Source organism: Rutilus rutilus (assembly GCF_951802725.1).
Source record: "Rutilus rutilus genome assembly, chromosome: 2".
NCBI classification, from domain to species: Eukaryota; Metazoa; Chordata; class Actinopteri; order Cypriniformes; family Leuciscidae; genus Rutilus; species Rutilus rutilus.
In genome coordinates this window covers 48942882-48963938 of record NC_140210.1, presented here as the reverse complement: position 1 = coordinate 48963938, position 21057 = coordinate 48942882, and the positions used below count along the sequence as shown (strand labels likewise).

Sequence of the window (21057 nt, the reverse complement as noted above, 5' to 3'; positions counted from 1 at the left end):
TGTTTGTCTGCTGTTATTCATTCATAACAGTTAAATGAACAAAGTAAAGTGTGATCTGATAGTGCTGATTATGTTTTGACATAATCATGCTGTGATCTGTAAAATGAAACTTATTGAGATAGTTTGGTTTAACTTGTTAGCAACAGCTCTGTGATTCTACAGCATATGATTATCAGTATTTTTCTTATAATCCAAAATATTTAATAAACATTGTTCTGATCAAAAGACTTTCAAATAAATTCATATAGAAACACAGACATCAATAATCAGCCTGTGAATCTCAACAATGGTGACAGTAATAAAGCATGTTGCAGTGGCTGCCACCAATCACAACTCATTAATGGCTTCCATCATGCATTGCGGTATGAATAAATTATGATCTGAATTGTCTATGTAATTTACTTTTCCTAATTGAATACTCTGCTCGTCACCATTGTTGAGATACATAGACTGTATCTTGATGTCTGTGTGTGCTTAAACAACTTTTGTTTTTAAACAACTTTTAAGAAATCCTTTATATTATATCAAAAATTCTGGGCATTTATGCAGATTCACAGTTATGCTAGTGGTGGAAAGTTTGATTCTTTTCAGAGACTCGTTCATTTTCAGTTCGTTCACCAAAATGATTCGTTCAGACTCGTTCACTGATTCGTTCAGTGATAATTTCTTCATATTAGATATATACTGCAGCAGGTGGCGAAAAAGAGTGTATTTTATGTTATGTTTTAATGAACGTATTTACTTGTTACAAAAAAAAGTGATTTGGCTTTGTTAAAATGTGTGCCTTATTTACTAAATTAATAACATAAGTCTAAATAAGTGGTTCAGATGACCAAACCAAGGTTTTCTTGCATAATATTAACATTTTAATTATTTAGTCAGACACACATTCATAAATCTGGGATTATATTAAACGTTGATGTTCTGTATGTTGAATATGAATATAAACAATTATATGTGCACACCTATGTTCTGCGCTTTGAATGAGATTAAATCACATGCTAAATGACCGATCTACCCAGTACTCTCATTCACGAACGAAAGTACCAGTTCAATTCGTTCACGAACGAGATCTCTCCCTATCGTTCAGACTCAAAACAGAGCGATCTCAGCAGTGATAGGCAAATTCGTTCAGTAGATCCAACCAAATACATGCCCCTTCACAGCCCGAACTGAAATGCTATTTGCTGACGTTATGAGACCTATAATACTGTCATATTTTTTTGGTTTGTTTTAGTTTTTAGAGAAGTGCATACATGAATAAAACGTAATGAATTCATTTTGATAATACAAAATGAACACAAGTAGTCAAGTAAATTGTTCAAAGTGCAAAATACCACAAAACTAAGACTAAAACACACAACCAAAATATAAGAAAAGCAGGTAACGAGAAGTGTAAATTTAAATCAAGTAAACAGTCAAGTGCGCCCCCCTTAGCTCGAACCAAGTAAAAAATGACGATGTTAATTTGTCTTTGTTATGTTTAACCAATATATTGCGTTATTAACCTGTTTTCATTACAATGGTAAAGTGTAAATTTGATTATATGATGCAAACATGCTAACTACACAAACCTAGCTCTATCGGTTCACCATCATTATCGTTCAAACAACTGGTTATTTTCGTTCATGAACGACATACCAGTTCGTTCAACTCGTAGGCTACACAAACGATAAGATCTCTCTCTCGTTCAGACCTATGGTTCAGACTCAAAAGCAACTCGGTCAGTCAGTGAAGGGCGTATTCGTTCACTACATCCAACAAATCACATGCTCCGTCACATCTCATACTCGAAGGCTATTGGCTCGAGGTTCATTCTTTGACAGGTTGAAAACACCGGTTCACTGAGCTGCGCATGCGCTGCTAATAGCGCCGCGCTGCTGTGGAGGGAGGGATTTCAGTGAACGAGAAATATGAGTCAATTGATTACGTGAACGAGAACGATTCGTTCACCTAAAGGATTCGTTCAAAAAGAACGATTCGTTCACGAACGTAACATCACTAAGTTATGCTGTAACCAACAACATAAATCGAAGTCAGAAAGAAGGATCTTAATGAGTTCAGTGATCAAGTTCAAATGATGAATGTCATAATATAACCAACACCATCAGATCACTTTATTCTTTGCTCATCTGTCAGTTACAACTCAGATACAACAGCCAAACAAAATCTAAAGTAAACATATAAGGGTCAAGAGCCCAACTAAAGCAAACAATGATCGCCATAACGGTGGCTTACAATTTGAGATTTTCTCCTTCAGTGATTCTGCTTGTTAACATCAGGTGTCTTCAATAATGTTCAATCATCACTAAATTAATCACTTAATTATCTCATTAACTTCAACACTCTTGAGCAGTGGTTCCCAATTCCAGTCCTCGTGACCCACTGCTCTGCACATTTTGTATGTCTCTCTTATCTGACACACACTCAGTTCAGTTCATGGAGTCTCACCTAATGAGCTGATGATCTGGTTCAGGTGTGTCAAATAAGGGAGACATACAAAATGTGCAGAGCAGTGGGTCACGAGGACTGGAATTGGGAACCACTGCTCTTGAGTGTTCATATACACTCCCAGGAGTGTTAATTTAACACTGGAGTTTTTGCGGTGTACAAAGAGCCGTAGTTAACTGACAAGCTGAGCCATATCGCATTAATTATCGCTGGCGATACGTCCGCGATATTAATGCGATATGGCTCAGCTTGTCAGTTAACTACGGCTCTTTGTAGTAAATGCCGCTCCATCTGAAAGCAGGTGAAGGCGATTTACTACTAATCAAGGAACCGGCTTTACTGATGAGATGCGCATAACAATATCGTGCAATATATCGCCCAGCCCTAGTTGCACATGATGGAAGTCCAGCCAGAAGAGCATTGCAGTTGAGCAAGAGCATTGCTCAAATGACAGCTTTTGTCTAAAAGTCTCCTACTCACCAATTCTCACATAGATCAATCTCTTCCCAAAGCCAACTCTCAGGGAACTGAGTACGTGACACGATCTCATCAGAGTCTGTATAATAGTCATCATCATCATCACCTGTTGTAACAGATAAAAATGTGACAGAATAGACCTAATACAACAAAAGGACAAACAATCAATTTTGTAAACAAGTTTGAGTTTTACAAAGTCAAGTAAAAATGTACACAGCAAAATCCCCAGTGTTAAATCAACACTGCTCAGAGCACATATGGTCCCACTCTACAGAGTGTTAAAATAACACTGAAGTGGTGTTAAAGTTAATGAGATAATTAAGTGATTAATTGAGTGATGATTGTTGAGGGATTTTTTTACAGTGAAAGTGTTTGATCGTAATAATTCAGGAAATAGCTGTAAAATAACAGTGTTTTTCTGTAAAAGTTTCTTGCACCATTTAAATTAGGATATTTTACTTTATTTTTACGGTTTTTGTTTGGCAGCCGTAGCTGACAGTCATTGACCGTTTTTTTACGATTTTATTTTTTACAGTGTATGCACTGATTTACCAATCATTTATTTTCTGAAAGTTTATTGGGGGAATGCTATACATTTGTGAGATAATGCAAAAGTATTGTCATAATATTTTTCCTCCCATCTCATATTTTTTCCCCACCATGTCCCTTAACGGGCTCTGTAGACATCATGGCTGGATCATTACTAGCATATTCTGATAATCCTCAAGATTATGTTAACTTTATTTTAATACATATTCCATTCAAGCCACAATGATAGAAAAACAACAGCGAGGTATGAACTTTAAAAACATGTTTAATCTTTAAAAGGGTCGAATCATAAGAGCAGATTCTCACCCAGTGATCTCCGTCTTCTCTTTGAAAGGAAGGGACACTCCGGCGCTAGAGGGAATTTAATTAGAATGAAATTAGCATATGGCACTCTAATGTGTGAGAGGGAATTCACTACAATTGAACTTGGTGCAGTGCTTTTCCAGCGCCGATTATACCAACTTAAATTAGTTAACATAATAAACACTGGAGACATTCATAAATCTGTAGAAAATTATTTCAATTGTATGTTCATGGAAACTGCCCCTATGGATTCATTTTAGTGAAATATAAAATAAAATATACTGGTATTTTTATTAAAATTGAAGAAATTACAAATATACATATATACTTGTTCTGATGTTGGTTCCTCCTGCAGTGCGTGACTCAAACATCAGACCTGCATCACTGAAAACCCCCATACTGTCCCTTCCACCTCCTGCTGTACAGCCGGTGTCATGCTTCTCTATGACGTCCCAGATCTGAAGGTGCAAAAAAGACACCAGTTATGTGCGTTTTATGCCAGAAACGGGGAGATAAGATGTTTTCGCAATGACGTCTGAAGAAGGTCATTCACCTGAGTCTGAGTGAGTCTGTTCTTGTTAAGGACATGCACAGCCTTGTCAACCACCACCAGCCCAACTCTAGCTCCAGGATCTCCAGTTATCTGCAGCCTGACCTTATCTCCTGTGCCATAGGTATTCATCTTGTCCTTCACCTGAAGCTTGAGCTGTTAAAACGAGAGACACTGAATCAGATCTAGTTGATGAGCATTTCAAACATTTCTTGTGATGGTTAACCCACCGTTCCAATGCACGTGTCCTTCACGTCGACCCAGACTGAATCAGACACCACCTCAGACGAGCCCACATGGTAATAAGCCACAAAGCGGAAGGACGGCACCATGTCTCTGGTTACAGGTAGAGACAGAGTCACTAGAGCTTGTCCTCTCCTCTTGAACCTGTCTGCTTGAACAATCTGACCTTTACTTAGGATCTGAAAATGAGGAAGAATTATTAACAGAATTTAAACATTCATATGGTTTCAAACACAAGCTTTGATAGTTAATCAAGTATTGACATAATAAATACATTTGTGGTGCAGCCAGGGCCGGCACGTTCATATGGCTAACTAGGCAATTGCCTAGAGCGGCACTTTTGTAAGTGCGGCAAAATGTGTGCCAACCAGGAATGAACAATTCACAAAATAGGCTATATGATTTGCGGAGCTGCCGCTGCCGCCGCCCCGCCCCGCCCCGCCCCGCCCCGCCCCGCCCTCTCAGTTTGGATCATTTTACTGACTCTCTTGTTCAATCTCGTTCATCAAAATGAACGAATCTTTATTTGAGTCATTTCGTTAATTTAAGTTGCTTTAAATGTTATATTTTTAACAGCCAAATTCCCCGATCACATCCACCTACACTGTTTAGACCTTACCAGGTTTTTTTACAGTAAAATACTGGCAAAACTGTTGCCAGTTATTTACTGTAATCTAAAGTATGTTACTGTAAATATGCTCAAGTTGACTAATTTCACTTGCAGAAACCAACTGCCTTAAATTGACCAACTGTCATTTATTTGTATTAACAAAAATGTATAGTAAGTATTACTATGAACTTATTTCATTTGAGACCACTAAAAAACTGTAGAACATAAAAAGATTTCCACTGGACCACAAATACACAGTTACTGCCTGTTAATCAAAGCAACATGCAGTTTATTATCAATGTTCATAGATCTTCTCCTGGACTGAAGCACAGGCTCTACTCTTCTGCACAATGGTGACCCAAAAAAATAAATTTTACAGTAAACTACTGGCAACAGTGTTGCCAGTATATACCTGTTTTATAACTTACAGTTTATTACTGTTAAAATACATTTTGTGGGTGTGTCTTTTTATCTCACACTGTTAACCCTTTCAACCCCACAGGTCATTCCACTCTACAAAGAGTAAAAGTAACATTGAGACAGTGTTGCAGTGAGATAATTAAGTGAATATGTAAGTGATTGTTGAGCATTAGTGATGAACACCTGATATTAACAAGCAGATTCACTGAAGGAAAGAGGAACATACACTCTAAAAAGAGATGGTATTTTGACACGTGTATATTTTTAACACACTATGTTTGTTAAAATGTAACTCTGGATAGAATAGTACTGGGTGGAGGAGAGTTTGTGTTTATGAAAAAAATTCTAGGTATATTTTATATGGTATCCCATAAAATGCTCTAAAATAAATAAAATAAATAAATTAAAATAAATAAATTAAATCTTAATTCATGAAAACTTAAAGATTAACGGGTGTTTTTTGGCAGCCAATCACATCTTGTGAAAATGTCTTTTTCAAATGCTGCTTTCACTTGTTATTAATAACCAGATTGACTTTATTTCTGTCAGACGTCTACAGAAGCTCTTATTGAGAATTAACAGGTTTTGGTGTTGACGATTCATTGAATGTTTCATTTAAAGTCACCAGAATCGTGATTAGTGTCAGCTTTATTTGGGCTCTTGACCCTTGACTCTTTAACATTAGTTCCCTTTCGTGGTCACTCCGAGTTACGTCGGATGACGACGATTGGGGTTTCGCTTAGAAGCCTATCACCTTCGAGTATATAAAACGAGCCAATGGCAATGAAATGCCATGGGTCTGCGGAATTTGCATAGTGTATCTCCGCCCACCGCAGGGGGTATATAAGGAAGTACGCTGGCAACATGCAGATATGTTTTCGCTTCGGAGCCGAGAACTTCTCCACTCCACGCAAGCCAAAAATCCTGAGTTATTCTTCTCAATTCCTTCGAGACGAGCGAGCTCTCCGGTGTTGGTGTGACGGCGATTTCAGCGAGTGCACACTACCCTGCTGATCTGGTCAGTGATCTGACAGTTAGTGTGATTTCTCCCTGTTCGCTTCAACATCCACAGAGTTTTCCTCTCACAAAAAGAGCATTGCACGCGGCACGTCTTTTTAAAGATGCCTCGCCCGTGCACTTCTGGTTGTGGTCGCGATGTATTCTTTGCTGAAGGGCACAATCTCTGCTTAGCGTGTTTGGGCGTTGATCACGCTAAAGCAGCGTTTGTGGATGACTCATGTTCTCACTGCGGGAACATGACCATCTCCATGCTGCGGTCGAGACTCAATGAGCTCACCAGAGCGAGAGTCCCCCTACCCACACCCCGATCTACTGACTCCCCGAGAGCTAGTACTTCGGCTGGTGGCCGGGGTGACCTGAGGGTGACTGTGTGGAGCACACCGCCGATACGTCCACGGTCCACACGCCCCTCTTCAGCATCGGTACCCGCGAGTGTTCAAACTGAGACCGCTGGTCCCTCTACGGAGGCCCCGCGTGTTTCGTTTGGAGCTCCAGCAGAGGATGCAATGTCGATCACTGCATCACAAGGTGGGCATGAGTCCTCGGGAAGTGAGGATTCGGCTGTGTTGCCGCCCTCGGGCGTGCCAGCATTGCCCGAGTCTGATCCCGAGCTGACTGCCATGCTTTCCCGGGCAGCCGCGGCCATTGGGCTCGAGTGGTCCCCGCCACCCGATCCAGTGCGCTCGCGGCTGGATGATTGGTTTTTGGGAGCGGCCGCTGACACTCGTCGCCGCCCAACCCCAATACCATTCTTCCCGGAAGTGCATGAGGAAGTCACGCGGTCCTGGAAGGCCCCCATGTCTTCCCGTGATCGTTCGTCGGCTTTCTCCGCCTTTCCTCCCCTCGATAAGGCTGATGCTTGTGGGTACACTGGGATTCCCCCGGTCGAACGTTCTGTCGCAATGCAGCTGTGTCCGACAAGCGCTTCATCGCGTGGTGATCCTAAGCACCCATCCAAAGCCTGTAGATTTTCGTCTACTATGGTGGCGAAGTCTTACAGAGCGGCGGGACAGGCAGCTGCCTCTTTGCATGCCATGGCCATCTTGCAGGTCTACCAGGCCAAGATGCTCCGTGACATGCACGAGGGTAGGACAGACCCAGGGCTCTTCGATGAACCTGCGCGCCGCCACCGACCTCGCTCTCCGAGCGACGAAGGTGACCGCGCGCTCCCTGGGTCTGGTGATGTCCACAGCTGTGGTCCAGGAGCGACATCTCTGGCTGAACCTGGCCGATATGCGTGAGCCCGAGCGGACTCGTCTGCTCGATGCTCCCATATCCCAGGCCGGCCTTTTCGGCGGTGCCGTCGAGGACTTTGCCCAGCAGTTCTCGACCGCCCAGAAACAGACTGAGGCGATCAAGCACATTCTGCCCCGACGCTCCGCTGCTGCTCAGCCGTCGGCACAGAATCCTCAGCCTGCTCGCCGCTGAGGGCACCCTCCCGCGGCTCCCGCCCCTCCCGCACGGCCCCAGCAGCAGCCTCATCTTCATCCGCGTCGTGGAGGAAGCCGCAGGAAGGCGCCACAGCCCTCTCCGGCCCCGCGGCCCGCTAAACGCCAGGCCAAGCGGCGCCCCTGAGACGGGCTGCTCAGGATTGGCGCTCAATTCTGTTCAGGAGCTGGTAGCAGGGCCACTCCTTCCCCCGGTGGAGGGCCGGGTGAGAATCTTTTGTTCTCCACTCCCCGCTGCTCGTACAACGACGAGCAGTACCCTAATGTGGTTAAAGACAGAATTGAATCCCCCAATCCTGAGCCGACAGAGTCCGAGGGCCGCAGTGCGCACCACCCTCGGGTCCCGCCACTGCCGCCCTCCTCTGTCCCAGAGGTGCGGGATGACAGCACGCGCCGCCCACGGGCCACGCTCCTCTCATCCCCCTCTGTCGCCAGACCCTTGCCAGAGCACGCCCCCGTGGGACGCGCGCCCTCCCCTGGCCTCCTCTGGCAGGACGCGGTTAATGACCGTGCCCCCGCACAGGGCCGCTATGCCACCCTCGCCGGTGCCGGTCATTCCACCTCGCTGCCCCGCCGACGGTACGTCTGTGGTTCGTATGACCCCGCTGGTGCACTTTCTGGAGGCCTGGCTAGAGCTTCCCAGACTGTCCCGCTGGGTCGTGAGAACCATCAGATTCGGCTACGCGATTCAGTTCGCGATATCTCCTCCCCGCTTCAGGGGAGTCCGCTTCACTATGGTCGGTGGCAATGCCCCTGTCATGAGAGCGGAGGTCGCCACCCTACTGGCGAAGGGTGCGATCGAGATTGTCCCTCCAGCCGAGATGAAGTCCGGCTTCTACAGCCCTTACTTCATTGTACCCAAGAAGTCCGGTGGGTTACGGCCAATCCTCGACCTGCGCGTCTTGAACCGCTCCCTTCACAGGCTGCCGTTCAAGATGCTAACGGCCAAACACATCCTCCAGTGTGTGCGGCCGCAGGATTGGTTTGCAGCGATCGACCTGAAGGACGCCTACTTCCATGTCTCCATTTTACCTCGACACAGACCGTTTCTACGGTTTGCTTTCGAGGGGCAGGCATACCAGTACGCGGTTCTCCCTTTCGGGCTAGCCCTGTCTCCTCGCGTCTTTACGAAGGTCGTCGAGGCAGCCCTTGTTCCCCTCGAACGGGTCAACTGGGAGAAGAGCAAACTCTGCCCCGCGCAGAGGATCTCTTTTCTCGGTATGGAGATCGACTCGGTCGCCATGTGCGCGCAGCTTACGAGCGAGAGCGCGCAGTCACTGCTGACTTGTCTTCGTCAGTTCGAGGGCAAGAGTGCGGTTCCACTGAAACTTTTTCAGAGGCTCCTGGGGCATATGGCATCCGCAGCCGCAGTAACGCCGCTGGGATTGCTTCATATGAGACCGCTTCAGCTTTGGCTTCGCGATCGAGTCCCGAGGTGGGCATGGCAACACCTGGAGTCCCAGTGACTCCAGCCTGCCGTCAGACCTTCACCCCGTGGACGAACCTCAGTTTTCTACGGGCCGGAGTGCCCCTAGAACGAGTTTCCCGGCATGTTGTTGTATCAACAGATGCCTCCACCACGGGCTGGGGCAGCATGTGCAATGGACAAGCTGCCGTGGGCTCCTGGACAGGACCCCAGCGCCTTTGGCATGTCAATTGCCTCGAGTTGCTGGCTGTACGTCTCGCCCTGCACCGCTTCCATGCGCTGCTCAAGGGTCAGCACGTACTAGTCCGTTCAGACAATACCGCGACAGTAGCGTACATCAACCACCAGGGTGGTCTACGATCCCGCCGTATGTCGCAACTCGCTCGCCACCTCCTCATATGGAGTCAGAAGCATCTGAGGTCGCTTCGAGCCATTTATATCCCGGGAGACCTGAACCAGGCAGCCGACGAACTGTCTCGGCTTCGGCCTCTCGCTGGAGAATGGAGACTCCATCCCCAGTCGGTCCAGCTGATTTGGGATCAGTTCGGGGACGCACAGGTAGACCTGTTTGCCTCCCACGACTCGTCCCATTGCGACCTGTATTATTCCCTGACCGAGGGCACGCTCGGCACGGATGCACTGGCGCACAGCTGGCCGCGGGGCCTACGCAAGTATACGTTTCCCCCAGTGAGCCTTCCTTCAGGGAGGACGAGGAGCAGGTCATTTTGGTTGCCCCGTATTGGCACAACCGGACCTGGTTCTCCGAACTTGTACTCCTCGCGACAGCACCTCCCTGGCCAATTCCTCTGAGGAAGGACCTCCTTTCTCAGGGACGGGGCACCCTTTGGCACCCTCGTCCTGATCTTTGGAACCTTCCACGTGTAGCTCCTGGACGGGACGAGGCAGGTTTGAGTACCCTACCACCTGCGGTGGTGGCTACCATCACTTCCGCTAGAGCATCGTCCACGAGACATCTCTATGCGTTGAAGTGGAACCTCTTCGTCAACTGGTGTTCTTCTAAACATCAAGAACCCACGAAATGCCCGATCAGTGTCGTGCTTTCCTTCCTGCAAGAAGGGTTGGAGCGAAGGCTGTCTCCCTCCACCCTGAAAGTGTATGTTGCTGCCATTGCCGCACATCACGATGCAGTTGATGGTAAGTCTCTGGGAAGGCACGACCTGATCATCAGGTTCCTGAGGGGAGCGAGGAGACTGAATCCTCCTCGTCCTCCCCTCGTACCCTCTTGGGACCTCTCAGTGGTTCTAACTGCCCTGCAGAGTGCTCCATTTGAGCCTTTGCAATCAGTAGAGCTTAAGTTCCTGTCTATGAAGACAGCGCTCCTGATTGCATTGGCCTCCATCAAGAGGGTAGGGGACCTGCAGGCATTTTCGGTTGACGAAGCGTGCCTGGAATTCGGGCCGGCTAACTCTCACGTGATCCTGAGACGCCGGCCTGGATACGTGCCCAAGGTTCCTACCACACCCTTTCGAGACCAGGTGGTGAACCTGCAAGCGCTGCCCTTGGAGGAGGCAGACCCAGCCTCGGCACTGCTCTGCCCAGTACGCGCCCTTCGTGCTTGCGTAGACAGAACGCGGTGTTTCAGGACCTCAGACCAGCTCTTTGTCTGTTATGGTGGGAAGCTGAAGGGAAAGGCTCTCTCAAAGCAAAGGTTATCTCATTGGATAGTGGATACCATTGCTTTGGCATACCAGCAGCAAGGTCGTCAATGCCCCCTTGGTGTGAAAGCCCACTCCACTCATAGTGTGGCTTCCTCTTGGGCTCTAGCGCATGGCGCCTCGCTAACAGACATTTGTAGAGCTGCAGGCTGGGCGACACCCAACACATTCGCGAGATTCTATAATCTCCGAGTAGAGCCAGTTTCTTCCCATGTACTCGCTTCAACCAGCCGGTACTAGATTCTGCTCAGGTGTCTTCGCTTGCTCGCCATTCCTCTCCACGGACGGGATACGTGCGATTATCTTCTCAGGTGAGTCTGATAAGCTCTGAGTTTCCTCCAGCACTGGTTACGTCAATGCCTGAGTTATGCCAATCTGCCATAACGCAGCTTTTGCGCTTGACTAGGTGCCTCCATGTGCATGGTCCCCCCTCTGGGCGACCCCCACATGTGTATTCCACTGTAAGTCTCTTTTGAGCGTGTGTCTTTCCCTTGGCAAGCCACCTTGCCACCACTGGGGTTTAAATATTCCACCTGCGGCTGGACACCTCAGTGATACTCCATATGCATCCCTCTGGATCATATGTGTCTCTCAAGTCCCCCCCTTAATGGTTGGGCGTAATTGTATATTTCTCCTGAGATATGCTTCCCAGTGTACCTTGGTATTCCTGTGTTAGGTAGGACTCCTTTGTTCGTGCTAGTCTCACAACAGGGAGCTCAGACTTACGCAGGGCACTGGATGACAGCCGAGGTGGCGTGATTAGACTGGAACCCCAATCGTCGTCATCCGACGTAACTCGGAGTGACCACGAAAGGGAACGTCTCGGTTACGGATGTAACCCTCGTTCCCTGAGTAGGGAACGGAGACGTTACGTCTTCCTGCCACTTCCGCTGTATCGCTGAAAAACGCCTGGGTCCAGTTTCGACTCCTCAGCGAAGACATATCTGCATGTTGCCAGCGTACTTCCTTATTTACCCCCTGCGGTGGGCAGAGATACGCTATGCAAATTCCGCAGACCCATGGCATTTCATTGCCATTGGCTCGTTTTATATACTCGAAGGTGATAGGCTTCTAAGCGAAACCCCAATCGTCGTCATCCGACGTAACGTCTCCGTTCCCTACTCAGGGAACGAGGGTTACATCCGTAACCGAGACATTTTCTCTGATTGCTGTAAATGTGTATTTATTTTGCACATTTGAAACAGCAGAAATAATCATGAGAAAAATATACTTAGATGATAATATTATCATCATGTAGGATTGCTAAGCAAGAGTTTAATATTTGAAAGATGTGTAATATTTAAAAAGTGACATTTAAAAAGATTAATTAGTTTTTAAATACACAGCTCGTACAGAGCCTTACAGCCTATGATATCAAACCAGTAACGTGCGGTGAAATATTGTCATGGGTAGGCTGTGACCTATCAATGTGGCATATATGTTTATATATTCATTCAGTTAATGTAGCAACCCAAGTTCATATCAGGCATCATCACATCGCTGCCTGCATACAGCAAAGTCAGTCATATGTGAGGCTAATGCACATAATGCTGTTTTGTGCGGGACACAGTAACGTTAAGAGAGGGAGGCGGCGCGGTGTCAGCGAACCGACAAGCAGCCTAGTCACTTGTAGTTTGTATATGGTTCAACAAATAATGTAAAGGACAGGTTAAATAATAATTCACTTAGACTTTATAAGAAGCAATTGCGACTTTATTTCACATAATTCTGACTTTATATCTTGCAATTCTGACTTTATAACATGCAATTGCGACTTTATTTCACGCAATTCTGACTTTATATCTCGCAATTCTGACTTTATAACACGCAATTGCGACTTTATTTCACGCAATTCTAAAAAATAATGACAGAATTGCGAGATAAAAAGTCGCAATTATCTTTTAAAATGTTTTATTCTGTGGCGGAAACAAGCTTCCATACCTCCTGGCCTCTTCCTCCCATCCATCTTCCCTGACGCGTTATGGTAGGGAGCGGCCCAGCTATCGGTAGGCGCCGGCGGTGCCGCGGTACGTTAGCCTACTCCTGAGAAAACGTTTTGGAAAAGACGGGCTATGGACCCAACCAACTCTATAGGAGGGGAGGGGAGAACTCCCTCACATGGTACAACCCATGCAGAGGCTGCGCGCTGCGGTGTCAGAATGCGGAACGTCCGAACGTGTGTAGCCTAATGTAACTAACGTGACAAATGTGAAAAAAGAAAATCCTCGACCGGCCCAAAAGTGAAGCGGCCCACCGGGAATTCTCCCGATTACCCACCCCGGGCCTGCTGACAGCCAACGCTAGGCGCCGCTAGATCGGGAAGCGCGGATTGAGTGAGAGCGAGTGGATCACGTGACATGAAGCAAGCTCGGTCTCTGCCTCAAAGTTGATAATTCAAGACAGCATGAGAACTGACTGCGCATGCGCAAACCTACGTAAACTACGTTCTATGGACCAAAGAGGCACTGCTAACCTCTGCCTCAATGGCCATGGCCTTGCATTTCCTGCATGAAACAATGGTTTTAGGAGCAAACAATGGCAAAATTAGTATATTATATGTGTATTCCTGAAAATTTTTGTTACAAAAATTAATATTTGGAATAAAATAAATGCAATTAATAATGTGGTGAATTAATAAAGTTCTTGGAATTAATAAATGTAATGTCAACATTTCCTTTGGTGAGGCACTGCCTACCCTGCCTACCCTGACCGCACGTCCCTGTATCAAACAGACATGAAGAATCAGCGTATGAATCTCAACAATGGTGACAAACATAAAGCTTCATGCCGCAATGCATGCTGGGTGCCACCATAGTACAAATCTCATCCATGACTCCCAGCATGCATTGCGGCATGAAGCTTTTCGTTTGTCACCATTGTTGAGATTCATATGCTGATTCTTGATGTGTGTGTTTGACTAGTTTCTGCTGCAGATTAAATTTTTAAGCAAACATTCTTTTTTATTATGGATAGTATGATGTAGTGTCACAAGATTGTTATAACTAACAGCACATAAATAAATGTATATACTCATAAACTTGATCAGATCAGCACTTGCTGATTATGACATCATCAAGAAACATCTGATCATATTTTATCTCACCATAACAAATGTATTTTATTAAAACACAGTTAAAGTAGCCAGAGAAAAATTAAAAGAAGAGTAAAGGGTCAAGAGCTCAAATAAAGGAGCCATTAATCACGATTCTGGTGACTTCAATAAAACATTCAGTGAAACCTCAACATCTAAACCTCAGTTAATTCTCAATAAGAGCTTGTCTATGTAGATTCATTATGTCTAAACCATCCAAATGTTCAAACAAACTCTTTATTAAACGTCACTGGACTCCATAAACACAAGTTAACAATACGTTTCAGTGTTCATCCAGACACTCAGTTGTAAAAACACAGGAAGTAACTCTGGCAAATACACACCGACTACAGTCACATGTGACACATATCTGACACAAGTTGTGTAACTATAACACATTAGTGTGTAAAAGGTTTCAACACACTTCTGTGTAAGAGGAATAACACATTAGTTGTGTTAAAGGTAATACAAAATGTGTTGTCCTTATAAACACAGAGATGTGTTAAGAATCAACACAGGTTGTGTGTTAAATTTGACACAACATGTGTTGTCCCTGAGCACACACACTACATGTGTTAAAATCTACACAACATGTGTTGTCCCTGAGCACACACACTACATGTGTTAAAATCTACACAACATGTGTCATTTTTAACATCTCTTTTTACAGGTTGTGTTGTTTTCAACTCATAATTTTGAGTGCCGACACTCACCATCACTGTGAATGGTATGCAGTGTTTGCTATGTTCTCAAACAAACAGGCCAGTGTAAATACAAGTTATTTATATACAACATTTTGTCAATTACTACATTTTAATTAAGTTCAAAGTGCAAACTCTCTTAACTGTTATCTCTTCATGAACTTTCTCAAAAGCAGCATTATCAATTAGGAGTTGAAGCGTGAATAACTGAATAATGTCCAGTACAGTGGGTCTGTCCAGTCATTGAGCTTGAAACATTGTTTTGTACTTTGTGTGCACATGCATTCTGTCCTCGACTATTGATTAAATGGTTAATATTATTGCATCTGGCCCTTTCGCTTTATTTTTTAAAATGACACAATTTGTGTTAAAATGACTACACATTTATTGTGTTAAATTTGACACAACATGTGTTGTCCCTGAGCACACTCACTACATGTGTTAAAACTGACACAACGTGTTATTTTTAACACATCTCTTTTTAGAGTGTAAGAACAGAAAATAGAGAAACACAAGAACTACAACTGACTTCCAGCCATTACACATTATTACACTTATTATTAACCAGTATGACTTTATTTCTGTCATACATCTACAGAAGTTGTTATTGAGATGTTTAATTGAAAATGTTTGGTTGAAGTTACCATTATAGAGATCAGTGCTTGCTTTAGTTGGTTTTTGGACTCGTGACTTTTTAACATTAGTTTATCTCTGGCTGCTTAAACTATGTTTTTGCATGTCACTCATGTGCATACACACATGGTTAGTGAATGATTGCAGTTGTATTGATTATGATGCCAAAATCATAATTTAACCTGTTCATTCAATGAAGTCTAAGAACCAAAGTTTCATTCAGAGTTTAGTCAAGTATCATCAAAAGTGTTTCATTAGCACTGTTAAACTACAGCAATGAGTTACAATGATGATTTTTTTTAACACATTACGCACAACCAAAGAAACAGAGCTACAATGTATTGTAGAAACACAGAGATATCAAAAGAGAACAAGAGTGACAAGAGAATCAGTAAAATTTAAACTTCCCACAACTAGTAGAAACACAGAGATATCAACAATCAGCACGTGAATCTCAACAATGGTGCCAATTTTTTTTTCATGCAGCAGTGCATGCTGGGAGTTTTATACTATCCTGGAACCCAGCATGCATTGTGACATGAAACTTTTTATTGTCACCATTGTTGAGATTCATGTGCTGATTGTTGATGTTTGTGTCTGAGTTAAGCAGGCGTTCAAAATGTTTTAATGCACTATATTGTCGCTGCCCGATGAAACTCACGTATGTCCAAAACGGTTACTTTTCAGGAAGTGAAAAAAACACCATAATTTCAAAAGCAGTTGAACGTAGCGTTGTCATACTTGGTACGGCATCTTTAAATGTAACCATATTCTTGCCCGTGTAATGATATAGTCCACATTTGACCAAAATCGAGTTTAAATGGACATACGTGCATATTTTACAGTAACGGTGGTCGATACGCGTTCTTCCGATCATTAGAATGGCCAAGTCGCGTTTCATATTGACAGATGAATAGGCTACGCTCAGTTTATTAAATACGTCTCAGTTTAAATGTCTCTTGCAAACTTCATATGATATATGAAGGGACAATGAATAAATACACTCATTGCTGACCAGCCTATAGGCGAACTAGGCAATTGCCTAGAGCGGCACTTTTGTAAGGGCAGCAAAATGTGTGCCAATGCCAACCGGGAATGAACAATTCACAAAATAGGCTAGGCTATGATAATCATACATAATCAGAGAGTAGCCTTTTTCTTTTCGTTTTGAATTATTTCGTTTAAAGAATTTTCAAGCTTTGTGTATTGGATGTCATTCTCATGTCTGTGTGAGGCATACACTGAGTTTCGTTAAGTTAGGATGAGATGCGCTTAACGTGCAATGCAAGTGACCGCGCGGGCGCCTCCATGATTATATTGTCTGCTATATATTTGCTGCTTATATATTAAATCCACTACAGGCAATTGGCTGATGAAAAATGTATTAAAAATAAGATACAATTTATACAAAACGAAATTCACTTTCAAAATTCACAAAACAAAACTTGATGAAGTGGTCAAAATCATGTCTGACCCGTCTCAAATGTGGCATCCTATTACTCGTGCTGTTCACTTTTCATACTTTCAACAGTATAGTAGTAGACCTACAGACTCTATTTGTACAAATTGCTGCACATTCATTTAATTCTGAATTTTGCACAAACAAGTTGAAAGGCTTCAAATCAAGTTCACGGATAATTGTGCGTGCATTTATTAATCATGATACTAAAATCATAACAAAGTAGGCTATGCTATGTACAAAAAAAAACAGCCATTTCTGTTTTTTTTCTTTAAAAAAAAAAAAAAAAAAACAAGCTGCACCCTTTTTTTTTACATTTCATCTTTCATTCCGAAATAGAATAATGAATGAACGAAAAAGTACACGGACCCAACATGGCTATAGCCTTTTTAGCCGTTATCAATCTAAATTAATCTCGTTTTTAATTTAACTTAATTTTATTTTTCTTTATTTAAATTTCGTTTTTCTTTATTTAAATTTCGGGTTTTTCTTTATTTAATTTTCGTTTTTTCTTTATTTAAATGTCATTTTTATTTATTTAAATTTCGTTTTTTCTTTATTAGGCTAAATTTCATTTTTTCTTTTTTTTAAATTTAGTTTTTTTCTTTATTTAAATTATGTTTTTCTTTATTTAAAATTCGTTATTCTTTATTTAAATCTACCCTTTACTGTGTCAGTAATTTATTAGTCAGAAAAATATTAGACTATAGTATTGCTTAAGTTAACAGACCCGTGCGTTAACATCTCCACAATAAACAGTGACAATTACTTCGTCTAGACCATTTACCGGTAAATAACAGTTGTGAATATATTGCGAATATATAATGAACTTGAACAGTTGTCAAAAACAAACGTTTGCTGATACTTTACCTCACAGAATTATTCGGCTATCCAATGCGGAGCTTCCAGAGACGCTTAGACCGGCGAGATGCCTCCACAGGGCGGGAGATACGCGGCGTGATTGACAGCTTTGACACCAAATGGATATACGTGAAAATCAGATGACATGATTTCACAACTTTTCATTGGTCATTTAGATATGTGAAGCATACTGTATATGGAAATGAACCTGGACATTCTATCCGTCGAAAAATCTCAAAATCGGCAAAATGGACATACGCGGTTTTCATCGGACAGCGACGATATGATTTCAATATTCTTCAGAATAACTGATTACAGATTTCATGTTGTAGATTAACAGACATATGAAAAATATTAAATACCCATAAATTCAAAGCTTATACAGGTTATCATCAGAGAATCAGACATGTCCAGAATGATTATGGCATCATTTCAACAGCCATAAACACCTGATCATATTTCTCTTCACTTATTCTTGCCATAATAAATGTGTTTCATAAACACTTAGCAGCCAGAGAGAAACTAATATTATAAAGTCAAGGGTCAAGAGACCAACTAAAGCAAATACTGATCTCCATCATGGTGACAACAGACTGTTATAATATTGTTGGACCTCACGCTGCAGTAACACAGGGTTTGTGAAGAGAATATATTATTGGTACAACACAGTTGTTAGATTCAAATTACCTCAGTGAAGCAGTCTATTTCATGATGATTATAAAACCATCAACAGGAAACCATCATCACCTGATCTCATTTCACTTTAGCTTTCTTTGCTGCTGCAAATGTGTTTGACAAACACACTGTCACAGTGGCCAAAAAAGACAAAAGATCTAATAAGAGTTAAGAGCCCAACTAATGGAAACACTAATCACTGTTATGGTGACTTCAGATGAAACACATTAGAGTTAAACCTCTGTTAATTCTCAATAAAAACTTTTGTAGACGTCTGACAGAAATAAAGTCAGTCTGGTTAGTAATAAGTGAAGCTGGTAATGCTGTTTGTGGAGTTGTTTAATGAAGTTGGATCCTGACATCAAATGTTTAGACGTCAACCTAATTTTCATTGTGTTGACTGGGTTGCTATGGACTGCTTGTGGCCCAGATCTTGCAAACAGGAGCGGTCCGCCCAAGTGCCGTCATTCTCTGCTGCATGTGGGCCAGATCCGCATTCCACAAGTGCCAGATGTGGGCCGGATCTGGGCCGAAACAATGTTGCTACCTGCCCAGTCAACACTTTGATCTCACAGTGATGTCACCATGTGGTCACACCGTCAGCAATCTGAGTTCACAGTGATCAAAAAGTGTAACCTCACAGCGCTCTCACTGTGTGCTCAAACTGTGACCACAATACCCACATAGCAACATTGTGTCGGCCCAGATCCGGCCCACATCCAGCGTGGAATTACGGCACTTGGGTGGGCCACTCCTGTTTGCCAAATCAGGGCCACAAGCAGGCCATAGCAATGCCACATGTCAGCCAAGAGCAAAGAAATAAACCAGAACTGGACCTTATCTGAGCCACAAAATCTGTGTATATTAAATATGAAGTCATCTTAGCCTGTTAACAAAAAGAATCACTGAAAGAAAGAAGAGAACAGAAAAAAGAGACGAGCAGAAGCACAAGAACTACAACTGACTTCAGCCACAGCCTCAGATGAAATCAACTGAAGAGAAAAGAAGACATTAAATCTGTGAAGATCTCAGCAGAGGAGGATTAAACAACTCCACAAACAGCATTACCAGCTTCACTTATTACTAACCAGACTGACTTTATTTCTGTCAGAAGTCTACAGAAGTTTTTATTGAGAATTAACAGAGGTTTAACTCTAATATGTTTCATTTGAAGTCACCATAACAGTGAATAGTGTTTCCATTAGTTGGGCTCTTAACTCGTATTATATGTTTTATCTTTTTTGGCCGCTGTGACAGTGTGTTTGTCAAACACATTTGCAGCAGCAAAGAAAGTTAAAGTGAAACGAGATCAGGTGATGATGGTTACCTGTTGATGGTTTCATCATGAAGTAACCTGTTTCACTGAGGTAATTTGAATCTAACAATTGTGTTGTACCAATAATATATTTTCATTACAAACCCTGTGTTACTGCAGCATGAGTTCCAGCAATATTATAACAATCAATTAGAAGATTTTAACAAACATGAACACGAAAAATTACAATTTGATAACAAACACAGACATCAATAATCAACGTATGAATCTCAACAATGGTGACAATCTAAAGTACCTTGCTGCAATGCATGCTGGGTACCATCATTGTACAAAACTCCCAGCATGCATTGCAACATGAATAAATTATGCAGCTGAATTGTCGTGTTATTTTAATTCTAAATATGTGCTTTTATTTTTTGCTGTTGTTTTATTTTGTGACATTTAGTAGCTTTTCAGTGATGTTATGAATTAATCTGTTTATCTAAAAAAATATATATATATAATGTCACCCTTGTTGAGATTCATGTGCTGATTTTTGATATCTCTGTGTGTCACAGTGGATTCTTTTTTCATGTTCATGTTTGTTAAAATCTTCTAACTGATTGTTATAATATTGTTGGACCTCACGCTGCAGTAACACAGGGTTTGTGATGAGAATATATTATTGGTACAACACAGTTGTTAGATTCAAATTACCTCAGTGAATCAGTCTATTTCATGATGATTATAAAACCATCAACAGGTAACCATCATCACCTGACCTCGTTTCACTTTAGCTTTCTTTGCTGCTGCAAATGTGTTTAACAAACACACTGTCACAGCTGCCAAAAAAGACAAAAGATATAATAAGAGTTAAGAGCCCAACTAATGGAAACACTAATCACTGTTATGGTGACTTCAAATGAAACACATTAGAGTTAAACACCTGTTAATTCTCAATAAAAACTTTTGTAGACGTCTGACAGAAATAAATTCAGTCTGGTTAGTAATAAGTGAAGCTGGTAATGCTGTTTGTGGAGTTGTTTAATGAAGTTGGAGCCTGACATCAAATGTTTAGACGTCAACCTAATTTTCATTTTCAACCAAAATGTTCAAATCCAATAACATTTATAGCTGGGGTGACCTCATATTGTGGCCATAAAATGAGCACACAGCGAGTGCGCTGTGAGGTAACACTTTTAGCTCACT

The 21057-nt window shown here is 42.7% G+C and overlaps 1 protein-coding gene across 2 annotated transcripts in view; it reads right to left on the bottom strand.

The window, feature by feature from the left end:
* The window catches only part of LOC311283377 (complement C3-like), a 345048-nt gene that overhangs the window by 17331 nt on the left and 306660 nt on the right, over positions 1–21057 (bottom strand). For both annotated transcript variants that reach the window (XM_084397732.1, XM_084397733.1), the window contains exon 34: positions 2932–3034. In XM_084397732.1, coding sequence (XP_084253858.1) covers positions 2932–3034 — 103 coding nt within the window. The remainder of the gene's footprint in view (positions 1–2931; positions 3035–21057) is intronic.